Genomic DNA, 21067 nt, shown 5'->3' with positions numbered 1-21067 from the left:
GCCCCCCCCCCCCCCGGATTTTTCCGTTTTTTCCCCCTGGCCTTCACATCTCTACTCTGGAGCCTTCCTTCCTGAGCCAAGGCAAAAAATGTGTGAGCCGGAGGCTAAAAAACTGTGAGCTGGCTCACACTAACTCAGCTTAGAGGGAACGCTGGTTGGGGCACAGAGTTAGGCGATGGCACACCACCTCTGAACATTTCTTGCCTTGAAAACCCTGCGGGGTTGCCATAAGTCGGCTGCAGCGTGACTTGGATGGGAGTCCGCCAAGGAAGTCCAGGGCCATGACACAGAGGCCGGCAGCTGGCAAAACCACCTCTGACTGACTGTTGCCTTGAAAGCCCTACGGGGTCACCCTAAATTGGCCGCGACTTGATGGCACTTTCGAGCACCAATTAAAAAGTTTGGTTCCGGGTGACCTGCGGTGCAGTCCTGCGCAGATGCCCAATTGCCTCACCTGGTCTTAGCAGGCTATAACTCTTGTTTCGGACGGCACTGTAGGAGTGTTCCAAACAGCAGGCTAGCAACCCCCCCCCTTTTGGCGGCCGTTGGACATATTTGCAAGGCTACGAAGGAGCAAATAGCCTTTTGTCCTGTCCCATTATAATTGCTGAAGCGTCTCATGAGAGTGTGTTTTGTATAAAAAAAAGAAGTGTGCTGCCCCCAGCAGAGGTCAGAATAGTAAAGCATAGCAAGTTGCACTGTATCTTTAAATTTACAAAGGATCCTGGGAGGTATAGTTCTAGTAACCTTAAAGTCAGCTGGTTAGAGGTCGCCTTCCTGATTGGTTCTATAAGGTAAAGGTAAAGGTCTCCCTTGCTCGAAAGCCAGTCGAGTCCGACTCTAGGGTGGCGGTGCTCATCTCCGTTTCAAAGCCGAAGAGCCAGCGCTGTCCGAAGACGTTTCCGTGGTCATGTGGCCGGCATGACTAGACGTCAAGGCGCACGAAACACTGTTTGGTTCTATAGAGCCTCCTTTTTCCTTTGATACATTTGCGGGGGGGGGGTATTGTTTATTACCCTCCTCCTCCCAGTAAGTTTGTAATCTCATCGCTAACAAGACGGGAGAAACTCAGCTCCTTTTTGTGAGAGATCCGGGGTAGGCGTTGGAGCTCCTCAGCTAGCCTCTGTCAGAGTCATAAAGGATGGTTGCCTTGGAACAGCCTCAGAAATCAGACAACAACCTCTAGGGGTTGAGGGCCTGGTTTTTATTGAGGTGAACTTCCCAGATCGTGTTCCAGCACAGCTGATCTTGGTACACCGTTCACCTCAATCCCTTCCTCCCCGGCTGTCAGCAACTTTTCTTTATGAGGTCTCTGAACTTTTGACCTGTGTTGCTCCAAAGCCAATTGTGGGGTTTTTGGTCTTCCCATGGGGTCTCCCTCTCCCTTTTCCCCACCCAACTCTACTTGTTCCTTAAGTGGGCCTCCTTGTCGGGGTCGGGCTCTGCCAATTGCCTGCCTGTTTATCCCGTTCCCCAGTTTTACACCCTGCTCGGTAGCGAGCTCTCCGGGGTTGTTTGTATCCTCCCCTTTCTTGATAGGCAGGCTCTCTCGGAGGCTCCTGGGAGCGTCCGGAGCCTGACACTTTTACCTCATGAATCACTCAAAAGATTCCTAACAGCTATTAAAAAGGGGAATGTGAGTAAAATTGAACCTTTGGATGCTTAAGAGTTGAATAAAAAGTTGATTCTAAACGAGTGGTGATTGCGGGTTGAATACTTAGCTGTTCTTAGGGCCAGCAAATGCTGCCGGGAACAGCTGTCAGACTTGGGCTGTCTCTGTCTCTGTTTCCATTATTTACTACCTGTTGTTCTTTGTCCATTTGGTTCCTCTTTCCCATTGCCCGCTTTGTAACTCTTCCCACAACAAGCCACCTCAAGGCGTGAGATTTCACAGACTCTCTGCCTGGAAGCAGATAAGACTTTGAATTGCCAGTTGGTACCCATATAGCTGCGGTGGCTCAAGTGGTTAAGACGCTGAACTGCAGGCTGTGGAAGGTCGGTGGTTCAGGAGTTCAAGGTGCCGCATGACGGAGTGAGCTCCCGTCTCTAGTTCCAGCTCCTGCCAACCTAGCAGTTTGAAAGCAAGAAATTGCAAGTAGATAAATAGGTACCACTCCGGTGGGAAGGTAACAGCGTTCCGTGCGCCTTGGCGTCTAGTCATGCCGGCCACATGACCACGGAAACATCTTCGGACAGCGCTGGCTCTTCGGCTTTGAAGCGGAGATGAGCACCGCAACCCTAGAGTCGGATTGGACTGGCTTTCGAGCAAGGGAGACCTTTACCTTTACCCATATATCTGTCGGTGGTATTAGTTTCACTTTGTGTGTGTGACGGTAAGAATGGAGCATGGCTTTTGACTATACCTGTTGCTTTGTCCCTTAGTCCTGACAAAGACTCTCACCTTCAATGCGTCTCAGATCTCTTCAATAAAGTTTCTTCAGCTGAACTCGTGTTGAGAGTGAGCTGACCGGGGGGCCTGACAACAGCATAGAAAGCTCTGAACACCAGGGCAAGTGGATGGTGAAGAATTTGTGTGTGTGTTACAAATTTTGGTCTTTCTCTCTCTGCAGATGGTGCCGAAGGGTACCGGTAAGGGGTCTGGCCTGCAGCCCCCTCAACACAGGCACGTGGAAAAACCGGCGAAAAAAGAGAGCAAAGGTGTGTACGGCAGACCACATTCATGTTTAAGAGCTATAGGGTTAGCTCTGGGTCCTTTCTGTTGTTGTTGTTGTTGTTGTTGTTGTTGTTCTGTCGCACAGTCGAGTCCGACTCTTCGTGACCCCATGGACAAGATCTCTCCAGGCCCTCCTGTTTTCCGCCGTCCTTTCTGTACCCATCATAAACAGATAATGTAAGAGCAAGGGGTGTGCGCAAGCTTCATATCTTTGTGTGTCTCAACTTCTCCCCTCACCCTATTCTAAGTGCTCAGGGTGGATTATATAATAATAATAATAATAATAGTAATCCTTCAATTTATTGATCGCTCAATCCTGCAGAGCTTGCTGGCTCTGAGCGATTTACAGTGACTCATTTTTCACGAGGGACTAACAATGATTTGTGGGGTAAGGGAGGACGACATATATATATCTTAAATCACACACATTCGCAGCCGACGAGGGTTCGTTCAGATGGAGATGAGACGTGATCCGGAACGGCATTTCCCCGACCGGGTTTGATGGCGTCAGCTTTCTCCAGACTCCTTCGAGTTGTAGCGCTGCACTGCCACCGCCTGGCCGGAACGGCCCATTACAGGCTGCCGAAGGAGATCTTTCTAGGCTTTCCAATCTTCCGAGCTGGACTTCCCGTTCGCCGGCTAATACCGCTCCACCCCACGAGGGGGGGGGGGTTTCAGTGTGCCCACTCTCTAAGGAGTGGTACCCATTTTATCTACTTGCCGAAGCTTTCGAACCGCTGGGTAGACAGCGAGCTGGGGACAGAGACTGGTAGCTCACACCAGTGCGGGGCTCGAACTGACAGCAGTCCTGTTCAGCTCAGATGTTAAACCAGAGGATAAATCCTCTGTGCCACCGCTCCCCTTTCATATACACATGAAAACACGGAATTGCCATCTACTGAATGCCTTGGTCCACCAAGGTCAGTCTTGTCTACTCAGACTGGTAGCGGCTCTCCAGGGTCTCAGGGAGAGGTCTTCCGCATCCCCTACTGCCTGGTCCTTCGAACTGGAGATGCCGGGGATCGAACCTGGGACTTTCTGCGTGCCAAGCAGAGGCTCTACCTCTGAGTCACGGTCCCTTCCCTGACAGTCTTGAATGCATGAAGCTGCCTTCTACTTGGTCCATAATTTTCAGTATTGTCTACTCAGACTGGCAGCAGCTCTCCAGGGTCTCAGGCAGAGGTCTTTCATATAATCTACCTCCTGGTCCTATTAACTGGAGTGTGTCGTCACCATCATTCCTGCCTCTTCATTTTGCTGAACATAATGCTGTAATTCTAGCAATCCCAAGAACGTAAGAAGAGCCCTGCTGGATCAGACCAGTGGTCCATCTAGTCCAGCATCCCATCTCACACAGTGGCCAGGCAGTCCCTCTGGAGGCCGAGGCCTTCATAAGAACATAAGGAGAGCCCTGCCGGATCAGACTATTGGTCAGTCTAGTCCAGCATCCTGTCTCACACAGTGGCCAACGTGTTTCTCTGAAGGGCAAACAACAGGGCGGAGAGGCTGAGGCCTTCATTAGAACATCAGAAGAGCCCTGCTGGATCAGACCAGTGATCCCTTTAGTTCAGCATCCTGTCTCACACAGTGGCCAGCCAGTTCCTCTGGAGGGCCAACAACAGGGCACAGCGGCCGAGGCCTTCATAAGAACATCAGAAGAGCCCTGCTGGATCAGACCAGTGGTTCATCTAGCTCAGCCTCCTGTCTCATCCAGTGGCCAACCAGTTCCTCTGGAGGGCCAACAACAGGGCAGAGAGACCGAGGCCTTTATTAGAACATAAGCCCTGCCGGATCAGACCAGTGGTCCATCTAGTCCAGCCTCCTCTCTCACACAGTGGCCAGCCAGTTCCTCTGGAGTGCCAACAACAGGGCACAGAGGCTGAGGCCTTCATAAGAACATCAGAAGAGCCCTGCTGGATCAGACCAGTGAGGGTCCATCCAGTCCAGCATCCTGTTTCACACAGGGGCCAACCAGTTCCTCCGGAGGGCCAAGCAACAGGCCAGAAAGGCCGAGACCTTCATAAGAACATCAGAAGAGCCCTGCTGGATCAGACAAGTGGTTCATCTAGTCCAGCATCCTGTCTCATACAGTGGCCAACCAGTTCCTCTGTAGGGCCAACAACAGGGCACAGAGGCCGAGGCCTTCCCCTGACGTTGCCTTCTGATTCTGGGATTCAGTGGCACACGGCTCAATGCTAGAGCATCTGCTTGGCATGCAGAACGTCCCAGGTTCAGTCCCCGGCATCTCCAGTTAAAGGATCTGATAGGAGGTGATGTGAAAAACCTTTGCCTGAGGCCCCGGAGAGCTACTGCCCGTCTGAGTAGGCAATGCTGATCTTGATGGACCGATGATCTGATTCAATGTAAGGCAGCTTCGTGTCTCCACACATTCTGCTGTCGCCTGTCACCCTCGATCAGAGACCTTCCTTTTCATACAGAAGCCTCTCCATTCAAGTGTACCATTCTCTTTAAGCGTAAACGCGCAGCTCACGTTCTACAGCCCATCCGTAAAATACCTGCTGTGACTCGAAAGCCTCTTTTTGACTTAGACTGTGAAATGATTCAACAGCACACCACATCATCATCATCATCATCATAATCTTTTTCCCCCCCAGGGGCTCAGCCTGCGGTCCCCGCACCCACCAGTGGAAGAATTACAAGAGCAACAGCTGCTGCTATGTCCAAGATACCACAAGTCTTGAAACCGGCTGTGACTGCAGGTAAGTTTGGTGTCGTGGTTAAGTGCGCAGGCTCTAATCTGGGAGAACCGGGTTTGATTCCCCCACTCCTCCACTTGCACCTGGCTGGATGACCTTGGGCAAGCCGTAGTTCTGATAAGAGCTGTCCTTGAAAACAGAGCAGTTTCTGTCAGAGCTCTCTCAGCCTCACCTACCTCACAGGGGTGTCTGTTGTAGGGAGGGGAAGGGAAAGGAGTTTGTAAGCCACTCTGAGACTCCCTTGGGTAGTGAAGGGCAGGGTATAAATCCAATCTCTTTCTCCTCCTCCTCCTCCTCCTCCTCCCACCTCTCTTGGGCTGGCTTATGTGTAGAGAAAATTGGCTTGGCCGTGACGCTGCAAATGTCAAAATGTTCTGTAAAGCACCAATTTTAGTCTTTATTTATTAAGTTTTTAATGTAATGTGTGTTTTATTCTCGGCGTTTGCCGCTTGTTTGCCGCCCTGGGCCGTATGGGTAGGGCGGGATATAAATCCCAGAATAAATAAATAAATAAAAATAAAAAATCAGTTCGATGTCTTCCTAGCTCTACCCCCACCCATTCCTTTAAATACTAGACTTCTCTTTTATGGACACTTCCAAGGAATGCGTGTATGCCATTTCTGACTGAATTGCAACCCTTGGAATTCATGACCCCCAAAATGTCCTATCGTTAATAACCTTGCTCAGACTGTGGCTTCCTTGATTGAGTCAATCCATCTCATGTTGGTTTTTTCCTCTTTTCCTGCTGCTTTCCACTTCTCCTAGCATTATTGTCTTTTCCGATGATTCTTGCCTTCTCATAATGTGACTGAAGTACAATAGCTCTGGTGTGGTCCTTTTAGATTCTAGGGGGAGTTCAGGCCTGATTTGATCTCGGACCTACTGATTTGCCTTTCTGTGTCCAAGGAACGTTTGGGTAATATTTTCAGTTGGCCTTTTTTGTTTTATGTTGGCGTGGCACTTTTTTGGGGGAGGAAACGTCCTTTAATGCTGTATCCGATCTGTCGCAGGTAATCAGGCGCAGAAAAGGGTGACCCGCAAAGGAAAGCCGCAGACAGAGATCAAAAATGAGGAGGTACGCCTTTTTCACTGCGTCTTCTGAATAGTTTTAGCAATGCAAATCGACTAGAAACAATCCATCGTCCTTTACAACAGCCCTGTAAGGTAGGGCCAGTGTTCTCTTTGCATATCAGGGCGGCTGAGAGTGGCTTGTCATGAGCTGCTTGCCGAAGCGAGGGCTTCCCGGCTCACGTTCTTGGCGGCTCGACTACTTCAGCTCCCTGCACTGTGCTTCTGTTTCTAGGCATCTCATCATATCGTCAAATATCAAGGAGTTTCCTTCGTCTTTTAAAAACAAAAGTAGGTGGGCTAAAGCCTGTCAAGAGTTCCATTGTGTCCCAGTGTTGGGTGGGAGCTGTGTGCAGAGCCCATGGTTAATGGTAGATGTCCGACTTGCCTCAACTACGGTCAGGGGGCCTTTTTGGCCCTAGCTCCCTTATGAGATCAGGGCCCTGCGGGACCTTTTACAGTTCTGCAGGGCCTGTAAGGGCCTGTAAGACGGGGCTCTTCCACCAGGCCCTTCGTTGAGGTAGTGGGCATCCACCTGACATGGCTTCCAGTTTGGTGTAGTGGTTAAGTGCGCAGACTCTAATCTGGGAGAACCGGGTTTGATTCCCCACTCCTCCACTCGGAGCTGCTGGATGACCTTGGGCAAGCTATGGTTCTGTCAGAGCTGCTCTTGAAAAAGAGCAGTTCTCAGTCAGAGGTCCCTCAGCCCCACCACCTCACAGGGTGCCTGTTGTGGGGAGGGGAAGGGAAAGGAGTTTGTAAGCCTCTCTGAGACTCCCTAGGGTAGTGAAGGGCGGGGTATGAATCCAATCTCTTCTCTCCCCCTCCCCCCCCCCCCAGTGACCGCAGATTCTATATTGCCAGTATTAACATAATCTGTGGAGGCATACTGTATATCCAGTACTATAATGTTCATGTTTTAATTTTAATTCAGCTCCCTGCACTGTGCCGAGGGAGGCCAAGCTAGCTATTACCAGGGCCGGAGCCTTTTCAGTGGCGGTCCCTACCTGGTGGAACGAGCTCCCGGAGGAGATCAGGGCCCTGCGGGACCTTTTGCAGTTCCGCAGGGCCTACAAGATGGGAGATCTTCTGCCAGGCTGTTAATTAGGGGCAGCGGCTACTGCAGGCCGCTATTGCAGGTCGTTACTGCAGAGCTCCGGCCTGTGGTTTTAACATCCTACTGATTATGAGCAGAAACATCGTGGAACATCTGAGCAGTGGAAATTTACTCTGACAATATACCAGCTAGGTTAATTTTTAACTGCCGCCATCCCTTTGTATTTATATTGTTTTTATTCGGGTGGTTAAATATTTGTAATTTTAATGTATTTATGCTTTTATGGAAGCCACCCGGAGCCCACTTTGCTGGGAGGGAGGGGCATAAATTTGATAATAAAATAAATAAATAATTTGTATGTTCCTAATTTTAATTGTAAATCTGCATTGTGTGCAGATCGGTTTCTCGGGAACCCGCCCTGAGCCAGCTATATGGGGAAGGCGGGATATATAAATTTAATAAAATGAATAAATAAATAAAATAGAGCATCTTTTTGGCCAGGGGAAGCCTGTCATCCACCTCTCTGTGGCTCAACAGTACTCCAGGAGCATCAGTCACCCGTGGCTCAGTATCTCCAAAAGCACATTGCAGAGCTGGAGATCGTACAGAGGAGGGAAACCAAGACGATTCGGGATTGGAGCCCCTTCCCTAGTCTGGGACTTTTCAGTTTAGAAAAGAGACTACTAAAGGGGGGGGGGAGGGTGGAGGTTTATAAAATGATGCATAGGGTGGAAAGAGCTGACAAAGATAACTTTTCCTCCCTTTCCCAAAATACTGGAACTCGAGGACATCCCATGAAGCCGATGGGCAGTAGGTTCAGGACAGACAAAAGGAAATACTATTTTACATAGCAAATAATTAAAATGTTGAATTCACTGCTGGAGGATATAGTGATGGCCTCACAGGAATGAACAGCTTTAAAAGGGGACTAGATAGACTCTGCTATTCCGTTCCATGCGCCTTGGTGTTTAGTCATGCCGGCCACATGACCATGGAGACGTCTTCGGACAGCGCTGGCTCTTCGGCTTTGAAACGGAGATGAGCACCGCAACCCTAGAGTTGGATTTGACTGGCTTTCGAGCAAGGGAACCTTTACCTTTTTAGATAGACTCATGGAATAGAGGACTTTTGGGGGCTACTAGCTATGATGACTGAGGGGAACTCCACATTCAGAGGCACTAAGCCCCTGAATCCCGCAAGGCAACCTCAGAGGAGGGCCTCGGCCTCTATACCCTGTTGTTGGCCATCCCGAGGAACTGGTTGACGATTGCATAGGACTATATGGAATATTTGGTCCGATCCAGCTGGGTTCTTCCTATGTTCTTATAGCAGAGCATCTACTTGACATGCAGAAGGACCCAGGTTCAATCCCTGGCGACATCTCCAGTTGAAAGGATTGGTCAGTAGGTGATGTGACAGGCCTCTGCCTGAGACCCTGGAAAAGCCGCTGCCAGTCTGAGCAGGCAATACTTACCTTGATGGACCCAGGGTCTGATTCAGTATAAGGCAGCTTCATGTGTTCAAGACTATCGTGGAAGGGACCGTGTTAGTGGCAGAGCATCTGCTTGGCACGCAGAAGGTCCCAGGTTCAATCCCTGGCGACATCTCCAGTTGAAAGGACCAGGCAGTAGGTGATGCGGAAGACCCCTGCCTGAGACCCTGGAAAAGCCGCTGCCAGTCTGAGCAGGCAATACTTACCTTGATGGACCCAGGGTCTGATTCAGTATAAGGCAGCTTCATGTGTTCAAGACTATCGTGGAAGGGACCGTGTTAGTGGCAGAGCATCTGCTTGGCACGCAGAAGGTCCCAGGCTCAGTCCCCGGCATCTCCAGTTGAAAGGACCAGGCAGTAGTTGATGCGAAGGACCTCTGCCTGTTGGCATGCAGAAGGTCCCAGGTTCAATCCCCGACATCTCCAGTTAAAAGGACCAGGCAGTAGGTGATGCGGAAGACCCCTGCCTGAGACCCTGGGGAGCCACTGGCTGTATTAGTAGGCAATGCTAACCTTGATGGGCCAAGAGTCTGATTTACTTTAAGGCAACTTCATGTGTTCACCTGCTTGCTATATTTCTATTTTACTGCAGGCATTACATGACATGAAAGAGGATGTTCCGATGGAGCCCATAGAAGAGAGGGCTGACCTCCAACTTGCTTCGGCTGAAGGCACTGGGGAGTCTGAGGCCTCTCCGGAGAAGGAAAACGTGCTGCCTGTGTCTTGCGTCCCAGCTCTCCCTCGAAGAAGAGGCCGTTCGTTTGCCCCACAGAACTTTCTCTTTAAGCCTCTGGAGGGCGTGGCCTCCTACAAGATCTCTCCATTGTCCCCCTCCAGGGCCAGCATGTTCCTGTCGCCCAACCTCACTTGGAGCCCTGCCAAGACCACCAGGTAAGAGCACTAACCCACAGCCACCGTTGGGCCTTAAAACATAGCAGTTTAACTAACCTTCGTTGGAAGCCTCCCTGAACAACAGGGCAGAGAGGCCGAGGCCTTCTTAGGGACATCAGAAGAGCCCTGCTGGGTCAGACCAGTGAGGGTCCATCTAGCCCAGCTTCCTGTCTCACAGAGTGGCCAGCCAGTTCCTCTGGAGGGCCAGCCACAGGGCACAGAGGCCGAGGCCTTCTTAGGGACATCAGAAGAGCCCTGCTGGGTCAGACCAGTGAGGGTCCATCTAGCCCAGCTTCCTGTCTCACAGAGTGGCCAGCCAGTTCCTCTGGAGGGCCAGCCACAGGGCACAGAGGCCGAGGCCTTCTTAGGGACATCAGAAGAGCCCTGCTGGGTCAGACCAGTGAGGGTCCATCTAGCCCAGCTTCCTGTCTCACAGAGTGGCCAGCCAGTTCCTCTGGAGGGCCAGCCACAGGGCACAGAGGCCGAGGCCTTCTTAGGGACATCAGAAGAGCCCTGCTGGGTCAGACCAGTGAGGGTCCATCTAGCCCAGCTTCCTGTCTCACAGAGTGGCCAGCCAGTTCCTCTGGAGGGCCAGCCACAGGGCACAGAGGCCGAGGCCTTCTTAGGGACATCAGAAGAGCCCTGCTGGGTCAGACCAGTGAGGGTCCATCTAGCCCAGCTTCCTGTCTCACAGAGTGGCCAGCCAGTTCCTCTGGAGGGCCAGCCACAGGGCACAGAGGCCGAGGCCTTCTTAGGGACATCAGAAGAGCCCTGCTGGGTCAGACCAGTGAGGGTCCATCTAGCCCAGCTTCCTGTCTCACAGAGTGGCCAGCCAGTTCCTCTGGAGGGCCAGCCACAGGGCACAGAGGCCGAGGCCTTCTTAGGGACATCAGAAGAGCCCTGCTGGGTCAGACCAGTGAGGGTCCATCTAGCCCAGCTTCCTGTCTCACAGAGTGGCCAGCCAGTTCCTCTGGAGGGCCAGCCACAGGGCACAGAGGCCGAGGCCTTCTTAGGGACATCAGAAGAGCCCTGCTGGGTCAGACCAGTGAGGGTCCATCTAGCCCAGCTTCCTGTCTCACAGAGTGGCCAGCCAGTTCCTCTGGAGGGCCAGCCACAGGGCACAGAGGCCGAGGCCTTCTTAGGGACATCAGAAGAGCCCTGCTGGGTCAGACCAGTGAGGGTCCATCTAGCCCAGCTTCCTGTCTCACAGAGTGGCCAGCCAGTTCCTCTGGAGGGCCAGCCACAGGGCACAGAGGCCGAGGCCTTCTTAGGGACATCAGAAGAGCCCTGCTGGGTCAGACCAGTGAGGGTCCATCTAGCCCAGCTTCCTGTCTCACAGAGTGGCCAGCCAGTTCCTCTGGAGGGCCAGCCACAGGGCACAGAGGCCGAGGCCTTCTTAGGGACATCAGAAGAGCCCTGCTGGGTCAGACCAGTGAGGGTCCATCTAGCCCAGCTTCCTGTCTCACAGAGTGGCCAGCCAGTTCCTCTGGAGGGCCAGCCACAGGACACAGAGGCCGAGGCCTTCTTAGAGACATCAGAAGAGCCCTGCTGGATCAGACCAGTGGTCCATCTAGTCCAGCATCCTGCCTCACACAGTGGCCAACCATTTCCTCTGGAGGGCCAGCCTCAGGACACAGAGGCCTTCTTAGGGACATAAGAAGAGCCCAACTGGGTCCGACCAGTGAGGGTCCATCCAGACCATCATCCCATCTCACCCAGTGGCCAACCAGTTCCTCTGGAGGGCCAACCAAAGGGCAGAGAGGCCATGGCCTTCATTAGAACATCAGAAGAGCCCTGCCGGATCAGACCAGGGGTCCATCTAGCCCAGCATCCCGTCTCACACAGTAGCCAACCAGTTCCTCTGGAAGGTCAGCAATAGGGCAGAGCGGCCAAGGCCTTCATAAGAACGTCAGAAGAGCCCTGCTGGATCAGACCAGTGAGGGTCCATCTAGTCCAGCCTCCTGCCTCACACAGTGGCCAAGCAGTTCCTCTGGAGGGCCAGCCACAGGGCAGAGAGGCCATGGCCTTAGAACATCAGAAGAGCCTTGCCGGACCAGACCAGGGGTCCCTCTATTCCAGCCTCCTGTTTCACCCAGTGGCCAACCATTTCCTCTGGAGGGCCAGCAACAGGGCAGAGAGGCCGAGGCCTTCATGAGAACATCAGAAGAGCCCTGCCAGATCAGACCAGGGGTCCATCTAGTCCAGCCTCCTGCCTCACACAGTGGCCAAGCAGTTCCTCTGGAGGGCCAATCACAGGGCAGAGAGGCCGAGGCCTTCATACGAACCTACGGGTGTGCTTATTGGCTGCCTCTGCTGAGCAGCCCCGGGTTCCCTTGGAGGGCTGACTCTGCTCCACTCCTGAGACCTGATGAGATCAGGCTGGGCCAGGCCATCCAGGTCTGGGCTGCGGCCATATCAGCAGGATGGGTTTTGTCCAGTTGGGAAGTCCTGTTCTCTCTTCCCTCCCTCGAGTATGGTGTCCATTCCTGGACTTTGTAGACCCATAGCCCCACACTTGTCTTTGGCCCAAGGCGTGGGCCATTCTGCGCATCTCTGGGTGGAGATCTACCCCCCGGATGTAGTAGGAAGAGCTTCTTGGTTGTTGATCCACTCGAAATGCCACCGGAAGGGGTAATGGAGGTTCAAGGCCATCCATTCTCTTCCGCCGGCAGCCGTCTGTGGAAGGCTGGTCTCACCCCGATGACCACTTGGCCGATATAACTTCAGCCAGGGGTTGCCCCCGCCTTTCCGAGCCCGGGGGCACTTCTGGAATTTCCCGGCACGAGGTGATGGGGGCAACTGCAATGTGGCCGTCGACGGAAGGGGAGCCACCTACACAGAGAGGAAACCCAAGTGCAAGGGACAAGAGGAGTCATTTTAAACGGTGCTCGTGGGAAGAGGAGAGGGAGAAAAGAGAACCAACAGCTGTCAGCTACACTACCATGGTAGCAGGAGGGGTCAGATGGACCTGTGTACAAAGTACTGCTGCATTCCTTCTGTGCTTCTTCTCTGCTGTAACGCTTGCTTATCTACAGCTGTGCAGGTGGTGTGGTGTCTAGGAGTGAGGGAACCGTGGGAGCGCTGTCGGTTCCCAGCTTTGGCTCAAACGGCGTGGGGATGTGGCTAATTGGCCCAAGGAAGGGTGTGTGTGTGTGCATACGAATACCCTATATCCCATTATGCTTGTAGGGGCGACACCATTCTTAACAGTGACTTTGTTAATGCATCTATAGCTCTTCAATAAAGTATAACCTTTCTGGTAAGCGTGTACTCCGTTGTTGGCTGTGGGACCTGACAACAGCATGGTGGCAATGGCCGCCAAGCCTATCAAGATGGGTGGCCGCGTTTGTCTGTAGCAGTAGAAAAGAGCAAGAGTCCAGCAAGCGCCTCAAGACGAACAAAATTCGTGGCAGGGGAGGAGCTTTCGCGAGTCACAGCTCCCTTCTTCAGATACCAAACCTGTGTTATTTTAATCTGTACTACCAGTCAGATCTCCAGTGGCCAATCAGAAACTCTACCGGACAGGAGCCCCACCCACTGACCCGTAGCTACGGTGGAGCCCGGAGCTCCGCCCCCTTCCTTAAAGGGCCACCTCCTTCCTGAAGGGGCCACTGCTTCTGGAAAACCCCCTGCTTTTTCCCAAAAGCATTTAACGGCATCCTTTAAATGCTTTTGAGAAGGGGGGTGGGGGTGGCGCACAGTGTTCCCTCTAAGCTGAGTTAGTGTGAGCTAACTCATAGTTCTTTATCCTCTAGCTCACACATTTTTGTCTTAGCTCAGAAAAGATGGCTCCAGCGTGAACTAATTTATGCAGTAGCCAAATCGCCTCGCTCACAACTTTAATGCCAGTAGCTTACAAAGTAGAATTTTTGCTCACAGGACTCCACAGCTTAGAGGGAACACTGGTGGCACCGTACTCCTCTCCCTCCCCTCCTGCGAGATTTAAAGGGCCCTCCAGTTGATTTGCGGGCCACGTGCTCCCTGCTGATCAGCTGAAGGGCCCTTTAAATGTTGCAGGAGGAGGAGGGTACACACCCCCTTCTAGCAGCCCCACCAGAAATTTTTTTGTCCCACGAGCCACAGACTCCTGGCTACGGCTCCTGTCTGTCCAGATTCTAAAGACGCTCCGTGGGCTCCAGGAAGAGGGTCCCGGGATGCCACGTTCGGGAGTGCTGACTTAAGCTACCAAAACGCGGTAATGTCGCACCTCTGGAGGGCTCAATTGCCCACCAGATGATGATTGTCCTTCCTAGGAAAGTCCCGAAGGAAGACGCCAAGGAGCCCACACCAGAGGACCGTCGTTCAGAAAGCGAACCTTCCACAGTGCCGGACGTGACCGAGGACATTCCGGAATGCCAGTCTGCCCTGGAGCCCCAGGAGGAGGAGGAGATGGGTATGTGGCAGGGAGCTGATGTCTCATGGCGGCTGGCTGGGCAATCCAGATCAGAGTCACAGACGGCGGTTTTAATTCTTGGGCTAGGGTTTGATTCTGTTCGGAGCTGCGCTGTAAAAGGCTAAGCTGTGACCTGCTGTTCTCTTGCATCTCCGTCTGCAATATGGGCCTTCCTCGAAGGCTGTGGTAAACGGCAGTGGGAAAATAACGCTGCAGAAGTGTACGAACCATTCCTTTCAGATCCGTGAACTTCAGTTATGGTTTGTCTGTTCCCTTCTGTAAAATGAAGACTGAAATTGCTACTTGCCTGAATATTTGAGAGCCAGTTTGGTGCGGTGGTTAAGTGCGCGGACTCTAATCTGGGAGAACCGGGTTTGATTCCCAACTCCTCCACTCGCACCTGGCTGGATGACCTTGGGCAAGCCGTAGTTCTGTCAGAGCTGTCCTTGAAAAAGAGCAGTTCCTGTCAAGAGCTCTCTCAGCCCCCACCGACCTCACAGGGTGTTTGTTGTGGGGAGGGGACGGGAAAGGAGTTTGTAAGCCGCTCTGAGACACCTTCGGATAGTGAAGGGCGGGGTATAAATCCAATCTCTTCTTCTTCTTCTTTGCATTATGGGTTTAAATTTTCAGGAAATGGTTTAAATTTTGGAGCAGGTTTTATTGAGAGGGTGCCGGTTTTTGCTTTTATTCCTACCTTTTATTTCAATATCCTCCCCCCCCACACACACACACACAAACACACACACACTTCGTATTTAGTGGGACACAGGCCTGAAGAAATGGGTTTTTTGTTTGTTTTTTTGGAATGGGAGTGGATGAGTTTATTTCTTTTAAATAAGGAGGGAAGATACCAGCCAGTTTGGTCCAGTGGTTAGAAACAAAACCAAGTGTCGGTAATGATCCCGAACCTGTGCCTGATTGGCCAAGCCCGCTCTTCTGCTCTCATGGAATTGAGTGTCCAGGCCGCCTAGAGTCCAGTAACATCTAAATTTAGCACCAACTCAGCCTCCCATTCAACTCCCTTGTCTGAACAGGACACAGTCTGTTCTTGTGAACTTAGCGTCATTTCAAAGCATTGATTTTCTTTTTGTTTTCTTTTGCCTACAGTCCAATCTCTTCTTCTCTTCTTCTTCCCCTGAGCTTCGTGGCACTTAGAGTGGTTCCTCAGTGGAACAGGCTTCCTCGGGAGGCGGGAGGCTCTCCTTGTTTGGCGGTTTTGCAGCAGAGGCTAGATGGCCATGGTCCTGGGGTTCAAGGGAAGGTTGTATAGTCGTTCCCTGTTTTCACATTGAATTGGAGTAATTGGCAAATACATTTCTTCTCTCCCCCCCCCCACCCCCATATTCCAAAATGAACATGAGTCAGCAATGTGATGCGGTAGCTAAAAGGGCAAATGCGATTTTGGCCTGTATCAACAGAAGCGTAGCGTCCAGATCACGCGAAGTGATGGTACCGCTTTATTCTGCTCTGGTTAGACCTCACCTAGAGTATTGTGTTCAGTTTGGGGCGCCACAATTTAAGAAGGAAATAGACACGCTGGAATGTGTCCGGAGGAGGGCAATGGAGATGGTGAGGGGTCTGGAGACAGAGTCCTGTGGGGAAAGGTTGAAGGAGCTGGGTACGTTTAGCCGGGAGAGGAGACGACTGATTCAGCATCTTAACGACTGAGCCACCGCAGCCAGGATCCAAGAGACCAAGGTTCAAATCCCCACTCTACCACGGACCCTTGCTGAGTGGCTCTTTCAGTGAAACTTACCTCATAGGGTTGTGGTCAATGCTCCCTCTAAGCTGTGGAGTCTTGTGAGCAAGAATTCTACTTTGCGAGCTACCGGCATTACAGTTGTGAGCGAGTGATTTGGCTGCTGCATGAATTAGTTGGCTCTGGAGCCATCCTTCCTGAGCGAGTGACCAGGGCTCTTTTTGTAGAAAAAGCCCAGCAGGAACGCATTAGCATAATAGGCCACACCCAACAGCAGAAACTCATTAGCATATTAGGCCACACCCCTGACAGCACAGCTCATTAGCACATTAGGCCGCACCCCCATGTTACCAGAAGTGTGGTCATCCAGCCACACCCACCTTTTGCTTCTTATTCTGTTTACCTTGTGTGTTGTCAAAACCCAGGGCCTTTTTTGTAGCAGGGACTGCTTTGCATGTTAGGCCACACACCCCTAATGTAGCCAATCCTAATGAGTTCCTGCTGTTGGGTGTGGCCTATTATGCTAATGAGTTCCTGCTGGGCGTGGCCAATTTGGGAGCCAGCCGGAACTCCGTTCCTGTGCGTTCCTGCCCAAAAATATTGTGGCAAATGTGGGAGCCAGCCGGAACTCCGTTCATGTGCGTTCCTGCCCAAAAATAGCCCTGGCGAAGACAAACAATGTGTGAAGCCAGAGGCTAAAAAACTGTGAGCTAGCTCACACTAACTTAGCTTAGAGGGAACACTGGTTGTGGTGATGCTAAAACTGAGGACTGGAGAACACTGCAGGGCTGTAGAGTACAGGTAGCGATTAGAGACTGCAGAGATTAGATAGGCAGCCTAGAGAGGCGCCCAGAAATGACATCAGATCGCCCCCAAATTCAGCTGTGCATAAGCACCACCACCCCAAACATCCTGCCATTTGCCAAGGCAGTGTTGGGAAGCCCGTGCTCCAGAAATCCACATCCGCTGTGGATCAGCAGAGCACTTTGGGTTTTGAGCTGCCACTTAAATCGTTGTCCGTAAATGATGATGCAAGCGTCAGCGGCACAGAGAAGGTTGCGAGAACTGTCGGGGACTGTGGCAAGTCTTCCCACACGTGGCTCTGCAAGCATGGATCTCGCCACCTCGTGGCAGGCCTGGAGAGTTGTGTGGCCATCTCAGAGCGACTGTGTTGAGATGATGGTAACAGTATTAAAGCAAGTCCAAAAAAATGATCCAACCCCCTCCCCCCGGAAACCTGTGTGCGCACTGCGCTTACAAAAATAGTTTAAGTAATTAAAGTGACAGTGTAATCATCCAGAGTGCGAAAAGACACACAATTAACATTTCACAAGGTAAGCACAAAAATAAGTAAATTGATGAGATGTTAACGATGATCTCCGGAATGTTCAACCGTTTCGATAGTAATCTTCTTCCGAACAAAGACGAAGAGTATGCAACGCCTCTAGTCAAATGTCTCAACTGGTACATATCAATAAGTCTCACTGAAGTGTCATGACATCATGGTATAAGATTCCAAATGATTTGTAGAAGGGCAAAAAGGCTGTAAAGTTGCTGTACAGCATTTTACAGCACTTTTTGCTTTACAGCACTTTACAGCACTTTACATTCTACATTTACATTACTAGATTCTTAGAAGGGTAAAAATGCTGTAAAGTTGCTTTACAGCACTTTTTGCTTTACAGCGTTTTACAGCACTTTTTGCTTTACAGCATTTTACAGCACTTTACATTCTACATTTACATTACTAGATTCTTAGAAGGGTAAAAATGCTGTAAAGCAACTTTTACAGCACTTTTCGCTTTACAGCATTTGACAGCACTTTTTGCTTTACAGAGCTTTACAGCCTTTTTGCCCTTCTAAGAATCATTTGGAATCTTATACCATGATGTCATGACACTTCAGTGAGACTTATTGATATGTACCAGTTGAGACATTTGACTAGAGGCGTTGCATACTCTTCGTCTTTGTTTGCTATCGGTTGAACATTCCGGAGATCATCGTTAACATCTCATCAATGTACTTATTTTTGTACTTACCTTGTGAAATGTTAATCGTGTGTATTTTCGCACTCTGGATGATTACACTGTCACTTTAATTACTTAAACTATTTTTGTAAGCGCAGTGCGCACACAGGTTTCCAGGGTTTTTTGGATCATTTTTTGGACATCTCAGAGAGACTCCAGCCTCCTCAGTTAGCACAGAGATTTTGGAAAATGTTTGAGATCGGTTAAAGAACTGGTCTCTGGTACTCACGAGTCTCGCAGGGGAGTCTTCTGGAATTTATTGTGTAGTAAAATTTAGGGAGTCGCTGATCTATCCAGTCCACTAGTCAAGATTGGCCTCTCATGCCCTGCCTGCTGTGCCCCTGCTTTCAGACATGAGACAGGGGGCGACTGGAGACAGGGCACTGTCTGGGGTGGCTCCTCACCTTTGGAATGCGCTCTCCCCCTACAGGTTCGCCGGGCTCCAACTTTACTTTCTTTTAGGCACCTGGCTAAAACACATCATTTTACCCGGGCTTTTATTTAGGGGTTTTGATCTTACCAGCTTTTTAACAGCCGCCTTCTATTCTGTGGATAGTTTTCATGCTGCTTGCATCCAACGGCTCGTGTTCTAACGGCATGCATTCTAATGGCTTGTGTTTCTGTGCAACGGTTTTTAGTTGCAAGCTGTCTTGAGCAGGACCCCAAGGGTCATCTAGTCCAACCATCGGCACAACGCAGGAAATTCTCAGCTACACGCCCCCCCAATTCCCCCAGTGACCCCTGCTCCATGCCCAGAGAAAGGCAAAAAAACCTCTCCAGGATCCCTGGGGTCAATCTGGCCTGGAGGGAAACCCCTTCCTGCCCTCCTTCTCACCATCTGTCTAAATTCACAGTGAGCCATTGGGTGTGGTCGCACGGCAAGCTTACCGCGATCTGTTCCTGCTGTAGATTTGATCGGGGATATTTTTTAGCGGGTTCGGACAATCACACATCCCTTGCCCAACCGCTTGTATCACGCGACGAGGCTCCAGGCACCGTCCAGACAGCCGCGCCGCCCAAGTGGCGGCACGACGCAATTTTTCTTTCAAAATTTCTTCGCACGTGCGCATGTACATGTGCAACTCATGGCTCTGGCTTGGATGAGTGCAAGGTGATGCACATTGGAGCCAAAAATCCTAAATATAAATACACGTTGATGGGGTCTGAACTGGCAGAGACTGATCAAGAGAGAGATCTTGGAGTTGTAGTAGATAACTCACTGAAAATGTCGAGACAGTGTGTGACTGCAATAAAGAAGGCCAATGCTATGCTGGGGATTATTAGGAAGGGTATTGTAAACAGATCAGCCAATATCATAATGCCGCTATATAAATCAATGGTGCGACCTCATCTGGAATACTGTGTGCAATTCTGGTCACCACACCTTAAAAAGGATATTATAGCTTTGGAAAAAGTGCAGAAAAGGGCAACTCGAATGATAAAAGGGTTGGAACACTTTCCCTATGAGGAACGGTTAAGGCGCTTAGGGCTCTTTAGCTTGGAGAAACGACGACTGAGGGGTGACATGATTGAGGTTTATAAGATTATGCATGGGAAAGAGCAGGTAGAGAAAGAGGTACTTTTCTCCCTTTCTCACAATACAAGAACTCGTGGGCACTCCATGAAATTGCTGAGCGGTCGGGTTAGAACGGATAAGAGGAAGTACTTCTTCACCCAAAGAGTGATTAACACATGGAATTCACTGCCACAGGAAGTGGTGGCGGCTACAAGCATGGACGGCTTCAAAAGGGAATTAGATAAGCATATGGAGCAGAGGTCCATCAGTGGCTATTAGCCACAAGGTATAGATAGGGGCTCTGGGGCAAGTGATGCTCTGTCATCTTGGTGCTTGGGTGGGGGGGTCAACAGTGGGAGGGCTTCTAATGTCCTGGCCCCACTGGTGGACCTCCTGATGGCACTGGTATTTCTGGCCACTGTGTGACACAGAGTGTTGGACTGGATGGGCCTTTGGCCTGATCCAACATTGGCATCTCTTATGTTCTTATGTTCTTATGTAGGGTATTTGTGAATTTCCTGCGCTGTGCAGGGGGTTGGACTAGATGACCCTAGAGGTCTTTCCCAACTCTATGATTTTATGATTCCTGACAGTGAGAGGGGTTCCTCAGTGGAACAGGCTTCCTCGGTAGGTGGTGGGCTCTCCTCCTTGGGAGGTTTACCAACAGAGGCTAGACGGCCATCTGAAAGCAATGAGGATTCTGTGAACTTAGATCAGGTTAGAATGGATAAAAGGAAGTCCTTCTTCACCCAAAGAGTGATTAACACTTGGAATTCACTGCCACAGGAGGTGGTGGCGGCTACAAGCATGGACGGCTTCAAAAGGGAATTAGATAAGCATCTGGAGCAGAGGTCCATCAGTGGCTATTAGCCACAAGGTATAGATAGGGGCTCTGGGGCAAGTGATGCTCTGTCTTCTTGGTGCTTGAGGGGGGGGGTCAACAGTGGGAGGGCTTCTATTGCCCTGGCCCCATTGGTGGACCTCCTGATGGCACCTGGTATTTGTGGTCGCCGTGAGTGTTGGACTGGATGGGCCTTTGGCCTGATCCAACATTGGCGTCTCTTATGTTCTCTTATGTTCCTATGAACTGAGGCAGATTATGAGAGGGAGGGCAGGAAGGGTTGCCTCAGAGCTTAGTTCTCATGGCCCTTTCTTACACGCCCAGGGAAATGCTCATTGCCCCTTCGGAGTCAGGAAGCCATTTTTCTCCAGGCCAGTTTGGCCAGAGATCCTGGAGGTTTTTTGTCATCTTCTGGGCGTGGAGCAGGGGTCCCTGGGGGTGTGTGGGGGGGAGGTATTTGTGGATTTCCTGCGTTGTGCAGGGCGTTGGACGAGTTGAGCCTGGAGGTCCCTTCCAACTCCATGATTCTGTGTTTCTGTCAGTGGGATGACACTCGGAATTTTGGCCGTAGCGCCACGGCAAATAATCGTTGTTTGAGCAGCAATAACACTAAAGGTGGCTTTTTAATCTAACAACGAGTCACGGCTTAGAATCGTTCAACTTCCGTCCTAAAAAAAGAACAGCTATACGGGG

The 21067-nt window shown here is 51.0% G+C and overlaps 1 protein-coding gene across 2 annotated transcripts in view; it reads left to right on the top strand.

Moving 5' to 3' along the window:
- Nucleotides 1–21067, top strand: part of DLGAP5 (discs large homolog associated protein 5) — a 66595-nt gene that overhangs the window by 22485 nt on the left and 23043 nt on the right. For both annotated transcript variants that reach the window (XM_015412096.1, XM_015412097.1), the window contains exons 6-10: nucleotides 2571–2658; nucleotides 5290–5394; nucleotides 6402–6466; nucleotides 9600–9898; nucleotides 14152–14291. In XM_015412096.1, coding sequence (XP_015267582.1) covers nucleotides 2571–2658; nucleotides 5290–5394; nucleotides 6402–6466; nucleotides 9600–9898; nucleotides 14152–14291 — 697 coding nt within the window. The remainder of the gene's footprint in view (nucleotides 1–2570; nucleotides 2659–5289; nucleotides 5395–6401; nucleotides 6467–9599; nucleotides 9899–14151; nucleotides 14292–21067) is intronic.

This window comes from Gekko japonicus, unplaced genomic scaffold (genome assembly GCF_001447785.1).
Source record: "Gekko japonicus isolate JY-2015 unplaced genomic scaffold, Gekko_japonicus_V1.1 scaffold1515, whole genome shotgun sequence".
Lineage (NCBI taxonomy): Eukaryota > Metazoa > Chordata > Lepidosauria > Squamata > Gekkonidae > Gekko > Gekko japonicus.
This window is presented reverse-complemented; position numbering and strand designations above follow the sequence as displayed.